Source organism: Pinus tabuliformis, chromosome 6, assembly GCF_031772625.1.
Source record: "Pinus tabuliformis cultivar Carrire ecotype Pingquan chromosome 6, CPIR1, whole genome shotgun sequence".
Classification (NCBI taxonomy): domain Eukaryota; kingdom Viridiplantae; phylum Streptophyta; class Pinopsida; order Pinales; family Pinaceae; genus Pinus; species Pinus tabuliformis.
This window is the reverse complement of record NC_142292.1, coordinates 1,114,891,631-1,114,907,321: the sequence shown is the minus strand read 5'-3', so window position 1 is coordinate 1,114,907,321 and position 15,691 is coordinate 1,114,891,631. Positions and strand designations below refer to the sequence as shown.

The window sequence follows — 15,691 nt, the reverse complement described above, 5'->3', positions numbered from 1 at the left end:
TTTTGCGCTCATTAATTTCTGAGCTAACCTGGCCTGACATGGTATCAGAGCACAGGTTTCTAACTCCTCTGCCAGGTTTCTGCTGCCTCATGAAACCCCTGACATGAGAGACTGCCTTTACCTGAATTCGCTGCCCCTCTGACCTGACAACGCATCTGCCTGAATTATCCTCTGTCTCTCTGCGCATTCATCTATGCCAATGCATTTGCCTGAAACGTTCCTTGTCTCTGCGCTGCCCCTCTCTGCGTTTGCCTGAATACTCAATCGCTCATTTATTCTGCGAATTTCGGATGCCTTGATTTTGCTTCCACCACTTTGATCTGCTTGGTATCATTAAAATACCTGGAGCGTTGATGCGTTCCTTTGGTGGAGATGCGTTCCTTCTGAAGCCTGAAACGTTGAAGCCTGAAGCTTGTGCGTTGAAAAACTGAGCTGCGTATTGATGTATTGAAGACTTGAAATGGTGACTGCGTTTTTAATGAAGACTGTGTTTTTTATTGAAGCATGAAAACTGAGCTGTGTTGAAAACTGAGCTGCGTTGTATTGTATTGAGGCCTGCTTTTTTTATTGAAGCGTTGTATGGTGACTGCGTTTTTGTAATGGTGGCAAAACCTACAACTGTCCAAAAACTTCTGTAGAACGGGCCTGTTTGTGGAGATGCGGAGTAATGCGATTTTTTGCATGCTTTATTGCCCGCGTTTTATGGTATTGAAGACTGCGTTGATGCATTTCTTTTTGAAAAATGACTGAAGCCTGTACATGAAGATTGCGTTGTATTGATGACATGAAGACTGCGTTTTTTGTAAAGGTGACTGCATTTTTGTAATGGTGGTTGCGTCCTTATTTTAATGAAGACTGCGTTATATTCAAGCCAAGCCCTGTTATATACGCATTAAGCTGTGGGTATATGCGCATTAACGCAGTGGTTATATTGACCACGGTTAAAATATTGATGATTACCGAAGGCTATGCCGAGAAAGGACAAACAAGTCTAACTTTAAAGCAAGACAAGTGCAGGTTATAGATAATGATCGTGGAGGCTACAATCCCATGCAAGGAATGATGGATTTTTCGTCAATATTATCCAAGGCATGAACTACAGAATTTTCTCTTGTCTGTCATTATTTAGCAATGTTGCTTTAATTACGCACATTAATACCAGCCGCTTTTGCTTTCTCTGCAAATGTTATCACCTCGTCCAATGGATGAAAGTGTCATTTGCATTTGTTTACCTTACCCCAATCAGTTTTTGTGCTGGCAGTGGTTATATTGACCACGGTTTGAGTATTGTATAGCAATCTGTTTTTGTGCTGGCGGTTTGAATATTGTATAGTAATCAGTTTTGTGCTGGCGGTTTGAGTTTTATATGGTAGTCAATATACGTGCTATATCCATTCAGTTGATCTCCGTTTCTGTCTATATAACCCTCGGCATGTCAACACAAGGTCAGGTCATCGCATGCAAAGTTGCTGTTGCATGTTGATGTGGATGTGGGTATGACTGAGGTTCAACCTGGCCTGAAGAGTTTCACATTTTGCAGTTTTCAAAAGCAGTCAGAGTGTTTATATATCGATCAGAGTGTTTATATCAGTCAGAGTATCAAAGCATGTGTAGTATTGCATGATATAGTGATATATATTGAAGTGATCCTTTGAGATTTTTTTTCTCTCAAAACATAGTAATATTACTCATATAAGAAATGCTGATATAAGGAATGCTGATGCAAATATTAGAAGAAAATAAAGTGCATAAGGCAGTGGCATAAAGTTTTTTTTTCTCAGCAGAAGTTTTTTGTTATAGTATGCCTTCAAGAGAAAGAAGAAGATACTTCAGAAGCAGGGGGGGCAGACATTCTCAAGCAGAAAAGGCAGACTTACATTGCATTCGCTGCAAACGAAATGGATCTCATGATGCTTCTACATGCAAGCTACCATGGGAAAAGATTGAGCAGAGAAGAAATCAGCAGAAAGGTAAAACTGATGACACAGACAAAGGTAAAGCACCTGAATCCGCTCACTATATTGAGGCACAATGTAACATTGGAGTAAATGAAGATCTGTTTAATGCTTCACTTACTTCTTCGAAAAATGACTGGTTGCTTGATTCAGGAGCAACCTGTCATATGACTCATAGGAAAGATTTCTTTGAAGATTTCACTGATAATGTTGATGGAGCAGTATACTTTGCAGATCAGTCAAAAATCAAGCCATCAGGGCTTGGCACAGTCAGGCTTAAACTGCCTGGTCTTCCAGACTTTCTTCTGGATCATGTTCTATATCTCCCACAGCTCAAGAGAAACTTGCTGTCCCTGGTCCACATCCGCCAGCAAGGTCACTCCATTCATATGTTTGATGGAAAGCTTGAGGTAAGAAAGGCATCTGACCATTCACTTGTCATGAGGGGTATAAAAGAAGAAAGACTTCTTAAACTGCAAGGAACCTCTGCTCATGCACAACATTTTTCATATATTTCTCATCATGATGAAGGTACACTTCCATCAAGTTTATTCTGGCATGCTAGATTTGGACATTTAAACTATGATAGTCTCCGCTTGTTGAAGAAAAATGGTGTTGCTGGTTTGCCTACAATTCCTAGAAAAAATAAACAATGTGATGCTTGCATTCTAGGAAAGCATAGCAAACAGTCTTTTCATGATTCACATTCAAGAGCACATAGGAAGCTTGAACTTATTCATTTAGATTTATGTGGTCCAATGCCTGTTCCTTCTGCAAATGGAAAGAAGTATATCATGACATTTATTGATGATTACACCAGAATGTGTTGGGTTTACTTATTGAAGAACAAATCTGATGCTTTTCAAACATTCAAGAATTTTCATAAGTGGATTGAAAATGATGCACAATCTCATATTGGGTCTATTCGCACTGATAATGGAAAAGAATATACATCAAATGAATTTGAACACTATCTTCGCCAACATGGGATTAAACATCAAGCAACTGTACCTTATAATCCTCAACAGAATGGTGTAGCTGAAAGAATGAACAGAACAATTTTGAATATGGTACGATCCATGCTTTTCTTCAAAAATGTAAAGACAATGTTTTGGGCTGATGCTGTTCTATGTGCTGCATATATAAAGAATAGATGTCCATCTAGTGCTATAAGAAACAAGACTCCTTATGAATTGTGGTATGGACATGTTCCTTCGGTAAAACATCTCAGGATATTTGGTTCCACCTGTTATGCTTTAATACCAAAGGTACATAGAAACAAACTTGGTGCTAGAAGTCGTAAGTGTATCTTCCTGGGGTATTCAAACACATCTAAAGCATACCGCCTTTATGATGAAGTAAATAAAAAGTTTGTTTTATCTAGAGATGTCATTTTTCTTGAATCATCCAAATCTGACAGTGTTGTTGAGCGGCAACTTGATCGCTTGGATAGATTCACAAAACCGAAATCATTTCAAGAGTTTGATAATCAGATTCCACATCTTGAAGGGGGGATTCCTATACTAGATCAACATGTGGAATCTTCTTCTGAAGAACAATCTCCCCTGCATGACACTCCAACAACGGATGATGCTTTAAGTGATGTAATTGATAGAATTGGGAGACTCAATCTTGATTCAGACCCAACTCAATCAACAGAACAGCCTGGACCATCTCAGAAAGGTCCCCCAAAGTGGCTGACAAAGACACTTGAAAGTGTTCATCCTGATGAAATTGGAAAAACAGGAACCAGAAATTCAAACCGACAAGATGGAGGTGATGTAGATAACTCTAATTCACCTGTTGATATGGATGTTACTTATGATTGTGAATTGAACTTGTCTACAGATTTTGAACCAACTTCCTTCAAAGAAGCTGCTTCTCATGATGAATGGAAAGAAGCGATGCAGGAGGAGTATGATGCCCTCATAAAGAATGGCACTTGGAAGCTGGTTGATCCTCCATTTGGAACCAAACCAATTGGCTGCAAGTGGGTCTACAAGAACAAGTACAAAGCTGATGGCTCACTTGACAAGCACAAAGCTAGGCTTGTGGCAAAAGGTTTTGCACAGAAGGAAGGGGTCGATTATGAGGAAACTTTTGCTCCCACAGCAAAATGGGCCACCATCCGGACACTCTTTGCACTAGCTGCTCAGAACGGTTGGAAAGTCCATCAAATGGATGTAAAAACTGCATTCTTGAATGGAGATCTAAAAGAGAATGTTTTTATGTCCCAGCCTGAAGGATTTGCTGTGAAAGGACATGAACACAAAGTATGCAAACTTGTGAAGTCCTTGTATGGCCTCAAACAAGCACCACGAGCCTGGTATGAAAAACTATCTGAGCATCTTCTGAAACTCAACTTCAAACATTTTGATCTTGATGATGCAACTTTATTTGTCAAGAAAGTTGGCAAAACAGTTGTATATCTTGTGGTATATGTAGATGATCTTTTAATGACAGGGAACAATGAAAGCTATATTGCATCCATAAAGAAAGAATTAGGAAATTTTTTTGAAATGACTGATTTGGGCTTTGTTCATTACTATCTTGGCATTGAAGTAACCCAACATCCAAAGTCCATATTTCTTTCTCAAAAGAAATACATTGGAGATTTGTTAAACAGATTTGGCATGACAGAGTGCAATCCCCTTTCTACTCCAATGGAACAAAACTTGAAGCTCACATCTATTGAAGGAAAAGAATTTGAGGATGCAACAAAGTATAGACAGCTTGTAGGAAGTCTCATCTACCTCACTACTACCAGACCAGACATTTCATTTGCTGTTGGAATCCTCTCCAGGTTTATGCAAAAGCCTTGTGAGGGACATTGGTCTGCTGCAAAAAGAGTTCTAAGGTACTTGAAGGGAACTCAAGACCTTGGAATCAAGTATACACAGGTGGACGACTTCAACTTGATTGGATACTCTGATTCAGACTTCGATGGAGACAAAGAAACTGGGGTATCTACTTCAGGATATGCTATGAGTCTTGGATCAGGAGCTGTCTCCTGGAGATCACGCAAACAATCAGTACCAGCAGATTCCACAACAGAAGCAGAATATGTGGCAGTAGCTGAAGCAACGAAAGAAATTGTGTGGCTCAGGAAAATTCTTGAAGATTTGCAGGTAAAACAAATACAATCAACTCCACTCATGATTGATAACACATCTGCAATAAAGTTGGCCAAGAACCCAAAGTTCCATGATCGTACTAAGCACATCAATACTAAATATCATCTGATCCGACATCATGTTGAGGCCAAAACAATCCATCTCCGTCATTGTTCCACAAACGAGCAAATTGCAGACATCTTCACCAAAGCGCTTGGAAGAGAAAAGCTTGAAAGATTCAGAACGATGCTTGGACTCACCAACATCCCTTCAGATTAAGGGGGGGAATGTTGACACCTAATCCGAAACGGATGAGGTGAAGTTGGACAGTCATCTAGAAGATGAACTGATCCGTTTTGTATATGTATAAATAATAATAGTCTAATGAATAATATCACTCAGTTGTTTTGCGCTCATTAATTTCTGAGCTAACCTGGCCTGACAGAGATAGAGAGTACCACAAGAGATCCTTTTCTTGTGGAAATTTTTGTTGAAGACATACAAAGCAACTGAGCATCACTTGAAGGCTGCTTCATTGTCATTCAAACCAGGTTCCTCTGTAATCCCTGTTGCTATATATTTCCTTTGTCAAGTAAATTAATTCTATGTATAAATCAGCTTGTCATCAAAGTAATATGTATGTCAGGGATGTATGTTAATGTCGGGGATGATTTAATATCTGAATTGTTGGTTTGAAATTAAATTACATATCGTAGACTGTTGGCAAAACCATTTGCAAAGAAACCCATATACTCTCAGAGAACTTTGAAAATATCAAGTGGTAATTTTATAGGGAGCTTGAAATTTGCAAATTTATTGGCTCATGGATGAGTCACTCAGGCAACTTGTAGCCCTTCGTGCTGACCCTCTTGTTAGAAGAAATTTGATAAGGAGAATTTTTGGAGGGTTTAGATCTGGAAAAGATGAAGAGCCAAAGAAGGAGCAGTCTCCAGAACCCTTGAAGAAGAGCAGAAATCAGATGAGAAGAGAGCGGATCTGTTTTACATTTCAGGGAGTGTGGACACTAGATCATAGGTGTAAAGCTAAGGGAGAGTTGATAGAGATAGAGCAGGGGGAGACTCATTCTGTCCATTCAAATGAGTATTCTTCTGAAGAGCATCAACAGGCATACGGGGATGATGGCAATAGTCGTGGTATGCATAACTATTTGGTGGATCGGTCTAACGAGCAGCAGATTATTCCCATGCAGAGAGGAGACTGGGGAGGTGAGGTATTAGTGGCAATCCAACATGGTGAGCACATAGGGGAGCTTGAGCAGACTTGTAGAGATGTTGACGACAACCCAAATTTATATTCGGGTGTGTATTATGAGCCGCCAACAGACCTTATGGGAGACATTCACGACGATGAGTCACCGGTGGTGATTCAGCATGAGAAGCATATGGCAGATCATGGGTTAGCCGAGGAGGATGATGTGTGCAGTATGCATGGTGAGCCTTCTAGGGAGGGCCAGTTGGAGGTTCATATTGAACCCGTGATGATGGAGGATGAGCAACCACCCTTGGGGTCAGTCGTTGATGAGAAGCAGACAAATGTACAGACCGCTGGCAGGGTAACAATATTTGCTGACACTTGTCCTCAGAAGATGTTGGAGCAATGTTGCACGAAGCGCCCCCCCGGTTCCAAGCCCGGAAGCGCGTCCCGTGCGGAAGCGCCTAGGAAGCTTCGCTAGAAGTGCGCTTCCGAATTTTTTTGCTGCTTCCCGGACTTTTTGGAAGCGTGGCTCGGAAGCGCGCTTCGTACGGCGCTTCGACAGTACGAAGTGTGGCGCTTCCGTATGATTCCGGAAAAGCTTTGCGCTGTTTAGAAAATTGTTTTTTTTTCAATTTTTTTTTAAATTTTAGGTGAGTTTGCTTGTTGGGGGTCGGTCCACCTTGGGTTAGGGTGAGGAATGAAGGCAAAAAAAATATAAATATAGCAGATGCTTCCTCATGGTAATGTTAAATTCTTAAAGTAAAAGTGACATTCTCCTTTATTTTTCATTTTCATCCTTTTACTTAAATTTTTAACATTACCATGAAATGACTCAGGATGTTTGAGAGTGGTTCTAGCCTCATTGGACTTCATATGGAGAAAATAGAATTTCATATCCTATTCAAAATTCAGCAGACTTAACAGTTTTCAGGAATTCAGGATCAATGGGATTGTGGCATTTCATTAGATTACATCAAGTATGAAGTTATGCGATTAACATTTAATCAAGAGCACCAAGCCCTATATGTACCCTAGTGTTGGTGGTGTTAATTGTTGAACTCCTTTGTCACACGGCACACCCTTAGCAAAAAATTACCTTTCAATCAAGTCAAAATCATCGATCAAGCATGTTAAGCTTTTTCTACCATATTTTAAGTCTTGAATTAGGTAGTTTGATCAAAATTGGGCAATGTTGACTAATATCCCTAGACAATCGAGGTAGAGGCAAAGGCTAGACAAGAGGAGAAGAATCTAGATTCTAGATGGTTGATGCTCGAATAATTAATCATTAATGTACAATGGATGTTATATCTATCTTGATTTATGCAAAAATATGCATGTTTTCATGTCTTCTACAACTAATTTGGTATTTGGGATGTTTGTTTTGAGTATAAATGCAAAAAAATAATATATATATATATATATATATATATATATATATATATATAGCAGACGCTTCGCTTCCTAGATTTTTGGAAAATGACACTTCTGCATCCCCGCTTCGTCCCCGCTTCATGCAACATTGTGTTGGAGGATGACAAGACAGTTTGGCAGGAGATTAGTGGACTGGAGGAGCGTAGAGCTTCCTATCAGTCGAGGGAGGTGGCAATGCATCCATCTTTGGGTTTACCCATTGATGAGGTGCAAACCGATGTAGTGGCAGCTAGAAAAGCTGCAACATTCTTAGGCAACAACCCTCTCCAGGAGTTTATAAACAGCACTTGTAGCACAGTTTGCCCACTTTTTCCCATTGGAGGGAGAGAGGCAAGACTTCTTGGACATGTTTCGATTGTCCAGGAAGAGCATCAAGAGTTGAGCATAGACCAGTATCAACATAACAGATGTATTCCTTGCACAGGAGTCCATGCATTGGATTAGCGAGAGATCATGAGCTGGTACCCTGCTGATGGAGTATCATTTTTAGTTAGAGGCATTGTATTGCAGGGGCCCTTAAAGGTGAGGGATATCGCATGCTTCAGTTGGTAGCGGGATGTAGGCTAGCCACTCATCAATATTTCAGCACGACATCAACATGATGAGATTGACCTTGGTCTCTGCCAAGGGTTGGATTGGAGAGAGGTGATGAGCTGGTATGCAGTTGGTGGGGAAACATTCACAACCAGAGCTATAGCATAGCAAGAGCCATGGAGCATTGATGCTCCTTCTTGGTGGCATTGAGATCCAGGTGGATCAACTAGTAGTAGGTTGTGTCAGAGACGCACATGGGATCCAGGTATTGGAGGATCCAGTCATATTTTGATAAATTGGAGGCGGGACGTGGACCAGTGGTTCGTATGGGATCTAGGCATTGAGTCTCAGTTGCGCCAGGGAACTAGATTGGTCCACAGGTTTGTATTGCTTGAGGGCAAGCAATCTTGGGGCGAGAGGACTGTCATGTCCCCATTTTTATTCTTCTTCATAGTACAGCCAGGGTGGATTTCCAGGGTAGGGGATGGCCAGGTCCGTGGAGCAAGTTATGTCATTAGGGGTCCCGATGGAGGTTTGAGGAGTTTCTACGAGGTCCAACAACATTCGCTTGGTATATTCCATCATCCGCACAATTTTCCTTTCATTCCGACGCATTCTAACCACTTTCAGAAAATTGAGTTATTAATGGGTTTGACTCAATTAATTATGCTTAAGGTGGCATTCCGGGAGGAATACGTGGCAGAACACCTTAGTGTAATAGCTCGTTGGAACCGTAACGAAAAGATCTACATGAGGGGATGGTTAGATGAGAATTTCAGTGGCCTGGGGAGACATGATGGCCAATTTACCATTTTCCCACATTAAAAAGAATATTTTAATTGAAATAAAAGAGGGAAAAGTGCTCCATGATTAAAATAATAATATAATAGAAGGCTCTAGAGGAGTCCATTAAAAATCTGTAAAAGAGGAGGAGACTATTGGCAGACATCTTGGTTTTGATATTGTTTCTTGTATGAGAGGTTGAGGACCCGGTTCTCTACTCCATTGGTAGCCCCAGGACGGAATCCCTCAGGTTATCGAGAGATTGGGTGAGCACCCATTTCCCCTTGGTGGATTCATTAATCCACAGGTGTAGTGATTGTTTTTCTGTTTCAGTTTGGAGACCGGAGGGTCATTCCCACCTATTTTATTGGCATATATCTATATATAATAAAGCTGGATTTTGGTCGCTGCATTTCTCATTGTTCTTCGTGTTGTGACTTTTATTGGGATTTTACAATTCATAAATTTATGGTTTGGGTTTTACAAGACAATCTTCTGGTAAATGCATGATAGTTTTATATGAAGTTGCTGCTCCAAAAATTTCTGATTTGGGACATTACAGAAAATTGTTTTAGAACTAGAAGGAATCATCACCACCAGGGAAGAGAAATTACGATTATGAGTAATTAAAGAGTACCTTATCAATTGGAAGAATCTACCAGAAGAAGAAGCCTCTTGGGACACTGAAGCATTCCATCAACAACGCCCTTTGTTACCTATGCTTGGAGGACAAAGCATTTTTTTCGAGAGGAAGGCAGAGGCACTATTATGTAAAAAATAATAATATTAAATATGTTTTAATGTCTAATTAGGAAGAAGGGGCACGATCAAAGATCACACCCCTCGTGTAAAGGTACCCAAGGCTGTATTTAAGCCAGGGGCCCTTCCATTGTAAGATCATCATTCTTTATATATATATGTTATCTGTCAATTACAGTGTTCAGTTGTTTGCGCTCCAGCTTTTTAATTTAGTCAGCATGGCGGGTGTGTTGATGAACCAATCTTTATTCATTTTCCAATTTGAATCAAGATCGATGATTGGTGAGTCCACGTAATGGTTGGTTATAATTAAAACCATTTCCATTTTTTTTTTTGAGTTTTTATTCCTTTCAACACTAGAGAGATTCAAGTAGATGAAGCTGAATTTTCTCCTTATTAACCTTCTAACCGCCTGTAATGCATGCTTTCCTTACAACAAAGGCTAAGGCTATTATAGTAATTAATAGGTGGGCAATATCCTCAACAATTTAGTTTTTTTTTTAAACATATAATTGTGTAATTGTGTCTATGGGGAAATATTTAAACTGCCCTTCCAAGTATTTGTGCATGAGTATGTGTAACAATACTTCAAATGTTTCCTTTCTTCCTTGTGAATAATCTAATTTTGTCTTCGGCACCTTTCGTATTTGTGTTACTGTTTTTATAAAGATATAGAACTTTTAGAGGGAGCAAGACTTTTTCTTATAGTCTTTTGTTGGTTTATTGTTCTTTACATCATATTTATCTTTGGACAAGGTGATTTTAGTTCACTGTATCCTTCATGCATGGAATTTTGTGCAGAAAGGGGAGGTCGATTCCTTTGTGGCTAGTTTGGTGAATTATGCAACATCATTGTCAAACGATAGACATCCGTTGGCGATGATTTTGCTAGCAGTAAGCTTTTTTTGCCTTCCATCAAACAATGAAAACAATGATTTAAGTTTGGGTTGGAGATTAACTTTGAATTAACATGATGAGAAGGAAATGATGATAGCCAAATTAGGAAGTAATTGTATTAAGTCATTGAAGCTTTTTCCTTTCACATTTGAAGTTTTTCGATGAATCTATGTTATCCACACCATCATCATTATACCAATTGTACTCTTGCAGGATCCACGGGCAGACATTAGACATATGCTGGAAAGTCTCGGCAAGTTTCAATTTTTTATTTTTTGCACTTTTATTCATCCATATTTACTTTCTTTGAGGGGATGTCTTTTATAATGCTTTCAAGAGACTTGGTAATTGATGACTAATATATTGATTCTTCACTATACCTTTGACATTCTACATGAAAATCGGTAGTGTAAAACAAGTTCACCATACCAAAGAATGAAAATGATTGTCATGATTTATAGGAGATTAATTTCTAAGGAATGAAAATTTGGATGAAGCTATCTTAGACCTCTCTCTCTCTTTTTCATGTTAAGTGGAAAATTTTACATACAAATTGATTAGATAAATCATTTATTTTAGTAGTTGCATTTAGAGGAGTGAACAAATATGCATGCTTAAACTTTTGGAAAATCTAGGCTAGTGGTTCAATGATGTAGAAAATTTCAGTATGTGGGAATCTATGCAAATTCAGAATTTTCACCTCAAACTTGAGGCTTGTCGCTATTTCTTATGAACTTTCAGCCTTGGGGCTGAATCTAAATTTTAAAAATGCAGCAACAAATACTTCACTTCTCCTCAGCCCAATTCAAAAGGCAACCCAAGAAGATAAACACTGAACAAGTGTATCTCAATGCATCAGTGTTTCAACCCTTAGGGCACAGTTCTCAAGCATATAACAGATCTGGAAATGGCATATTGCAGAATATTATTATGGCAGCAGATATACTGCTTTAGCTTCCATATGTTTGTTTAATCACTTCAGAAAATCTTTTCAATGTTATGTCAAATCAGCAAGCATAACCAGAGAAACTGCTTGATCATGAAGATAACATAAGCTGAAATTCAAACTAGCAAACACAAATTTTGAACAACATCAGCACTCCATACTGCTTGTGTGGGTCTAATGGTTATGAACATGTGTTTCCTCCTAAGAGGTCACAGGTTCAAATCCAGGGTTTGAGTGGGAGGGGAGGCAGGGTTTCGGTGGGGGGTGGGGGGGTTTGAGTATGTACACCTCTGTAGACCTTAGTAGTCAAATTGTTGCATGGAGGTGGGTCCCTTGTTCCCACTAACAAGGGGCTCATACCACCAATTTGGTGTTTGGCTTGGTTGTGGCCTTAAAATTAGATTATTTTATTATTATATATTTATGTATAAAATGAAGTACATATGAAAACTTAGTACACATTGGTACAATCCATGCTCTGCAAATCGTAGCTAGGGGAACCATAAGAAAACCCTAGCCACCAACTCCTAGTTAGAAGTCACTTATAACCAGTGAAACAGGAATCGCCGATTTTGGCGATTAATCGCGAGTCGTAGTCTGGTCGGCGGTGAAAAGATCCGATTTGAAACTCGCGTTGACCACCTGACGTGTAGACTCGCACAGCCATTCCAGTTCCACACAGTCGCAGACGCTGCTGAGATAGACGCCGCAGAGAAGCGGCATTCCAGACAGACGGGTATAGAAGAGTCAAGACCCGAATAGTTTTCACTTTATTGAAAAGTCCAACGATTTTTCTCTTGGAGATAAACTCTTCCCAAACGTGACAATAGGAAAACCCTCTGGGTCGTATGGATCCAACGTCATACTCTAGTTATTATCAGCGCAAAGGAGATAAACTCTTCCAAGCACGTGGCATTAGAAAACCACGAGTGGTATACATGCCAGTGGACATCTTATTACGTAAATATTTATTAGTAAAGAATATTCGAAATTTAAAAAAAAATCAGAAAAATAATTATACCTGCGTTTACATTCCAGTGATTACGCTTCATAAAAGAAAATCCAAATAATGAGAATCTTTCCATCGGTGCACATCGTCTCTAAATTTCAAAAAAAATATCAAATAACGAACTAAAAAACAAATACACAGAAATATTAAAAAAACAAAACTACAAACAAAATAAAATAATAATAATATATTTATAAATCATTTTAAATATAAATATAAGTAATTTTAAATACAAATATAATAATTTTAAATACAAATACAAATTATTTTATTTTAAATAACCTAAATCATTTTAAAATAAGTCTCAAACTTATCAATAAAAAATAAATGAAAGAGATAAATTTAAAAGCTAAAAGGATATACCATGTCGATATATATTTTTTTTAAATGTAAACTTAATTTGTTTTAGATGAAGTAAATCCCTTTTAGATGAAGTAAATCCCTTGCAAGTGAAAAAATAAAATTACTAAATAAATTTAAAAACTAAAATAATATTATATAGATTTAATTTAAAAACTAAAAAAATAACAAATAATCAAATTTAAAAGCTAAAAATATATACCATAACCATACATATATGTTCTTTAAAATGTAAATTTAATTATTTTAAATTTAATTGAACAGCAGCAACCTCCGGTATGTGCATCGTTTCAATGTCTCATGATAATGACAGGTTTGGATCATTCACCAATCGACCTTGAAGAGATAGATTTGCAAACTACAAATGCGGCAGACTGGGTCCAATTAGAGGAGGCTCATCTTTTAAGCCTTCATGACTTGGAGAAATTTTGAGTCAAGCAAGCGAAGGAGTGGGAGGAATCGCTTCTAGTTCTCACTCTGAAGAGTCTTAGACTCTTAGTTACTGATTTTTTTCTGATTAGTATGCAGTTTTTTGTAAATTTTTAGAAGCATATGCTTCTGGTTCTATGTAGTCATTGGGTAGGACTCAGGGGTCAAGGCTCAGTACTTTGGATCATGTTTGGACTCGTAACATATATGAGATACTTATTCATTCATGATATTTTGGACATTTATTGATATTATGCATTGTTTGGGCATGCCTTCACCGAATATTAATGAGAAATGTTTTTTTTTAATTCAATATATGTGTATATTTTTATTTAATGAATTCAACGATTTTTTGCCGATTTTTTCCCGATCCGATTAAAACTCTTCGCTCTTTTGCCTCGCCGATTTATTGCCGATTCCGAGTCTGGTAACATTGCTTATAACCAAAGTTGGTCGCTTCACCAAAGATCCTCAAAAAGCTACTATACACACTGGCAAGCCCTTCCCAGTACCTTCACTTGCATCACACAAGTGTACAGGATAGTTATCTTATTTTCTTTGCATCAAGCACCTCAAATAGCACTGGGCTTTCCAAATGCCGCAAAATCTCAGCCTTATTCTCTCACAAAAACTACATGATCAATTGCTCCCTTTTCTACTTTAAGGTTTCTCTCAAACCCTAGTTTCCCTTCTCAATGCAAAATCGTAATCCTCTCATTCTCTTCAATCTCCTCAAGAACCTTAGCACTTGAGACAAAAGAGAATAGATATAGTGAAGAAGAGTACAAAGGGACTAGTTTGATCTAGGTCTTACATATGATATATCTAATACAATCATTAAAACAGTGCGAAACATTCATGTAAAAGAATATTGAATGAATTCATTAACCAAGAGCAAACAGCTCAATGATAATACAAGGATATTTACAATAATAGAAACATCAGGTTTCTATGTAGAATATAGAAACAAACAGTTTCATCTAAGAAACTGCTAAAAGAATAAAAATAGCAACAGCTAAAAGACTGAGCATTAAATACTAAATAGAGATATTCTAATACCCTCTCTTAATGCTCAATCTATTTACAACACCAATAGACCCGCGGAATTTTACAAATTTATCAGGACCAAGAGGCTTGGTGAAAATGTCGGCGGGCTGCTCTGTTGTGGGAACATAGTTCAACTGAACTGAGCCGTCTTCAACCAGCTGTCGAATGTAGTGGCAATGAGTTTCCACATGCTTTGTTCGTTCATGAAAGACTGGATTCTTGGCAAGTTTGAGCACTCCCTGATTATCACAAAACAAAGAAGTAGGCCCTGTCTGGAAAACATGCATATCTGCAAGCATACGACGAAGCCAAACTGCCTCACAAGATGCCTTAACAGCTCCCCGATACTCTGCTTCTGTTGAGGAAAGAGCCACTGCCTGTTGCTTCTTACTAGTCCAAGTAACAGCACCAGATCCTAGACTAAATACATACCCAGCTGTAGATTTACGGTCATCAACCGAACCGGCCCAGTCAGAGTCAGTGTAGCCACGGAGAATAGGATTGGAGCTGCGAGTATATAAGAGGCCATAATCAGAAGTACCACGCACATATCGTAGCACCCGCTTTGCTGCTATCCAATGATCAGCTTTAGGAGCTGACATAAAGCGAGAAATGTAGCTTACTGCAAAACTGATGTCAGGTCTGGTAGCAGTAAGATAGATGAGACTGCCCACTAATTGCCTAAATAAAGTTTCATCCACAAGGGGAGAGGATGACTGTGCTGAAAGTTTGAGCCCTGGTTCCATAGGGGTCGTGGTCGGTTTGCAATCCTGCATTCTGAACCTTTCCACAAGATTTTTTGCATACTTGGACTGAGAGAGAAAGATCTGATTTTCAGTCTGCCACACTTCAACCCCCAGACAATAATGAAGAAGTCCCAAGTCTGTCATCTCAAAAGTTCTGCAGAGATCTTGTTTGATCCCATGGATCAAATGTGAAGAGCTGCCAGTAATGATAAGATCATCCACATAGACAACCACAAACAAGATATCATCACCAGTATGCTTGATATACAGGTTTGCATCAGATGGGCTCCGCTGAAAACCCTGATCTGTCAGGTACTGATCAATTTTCATGTACCAAGCTCGAGGAGCTTGTTTCAATCCATAGATTGCTTTAGCTAACCAACACACTTTCTGTTCTTGACCAGCAACCTTGAATCCTGGAGGCTGCGTCATGTAGACTTCTTCTTGAAGATCACCATTTAGGA

The 15,691-nt window shown here is 38.7% G+C and overlaps 1 protein-coding gene across 6 annotated transcripts in view; it reads left to right on the top strand.

Moving 5' to 3' along the window:
• Window positions 1-15,691, top strand: part of LOC149262796 (F-box/LRR protein) — a 437,604-nt gene that overhangs the window by 104,857 nt on the left and 317,056 nt on the right. For all 6 annotated transcript variants that reach the window (XM_089425227.1, XM_089425226.1, XM_089425229.1 and 3 more), the window contains exons 5-6: window positions 10,595-10,687; window positions 10,904-10,943. In XM_089425227.1, the coding sequence (XP_089281353.1) occupies window positions 10,595-10,687; window positions 10,904-10,943 (133 nt within the window). The remainder of the gene's footprint in view (window positions 1-10,594; window positions 10,688-10,903; window positions 10,944-15,691) is intronic.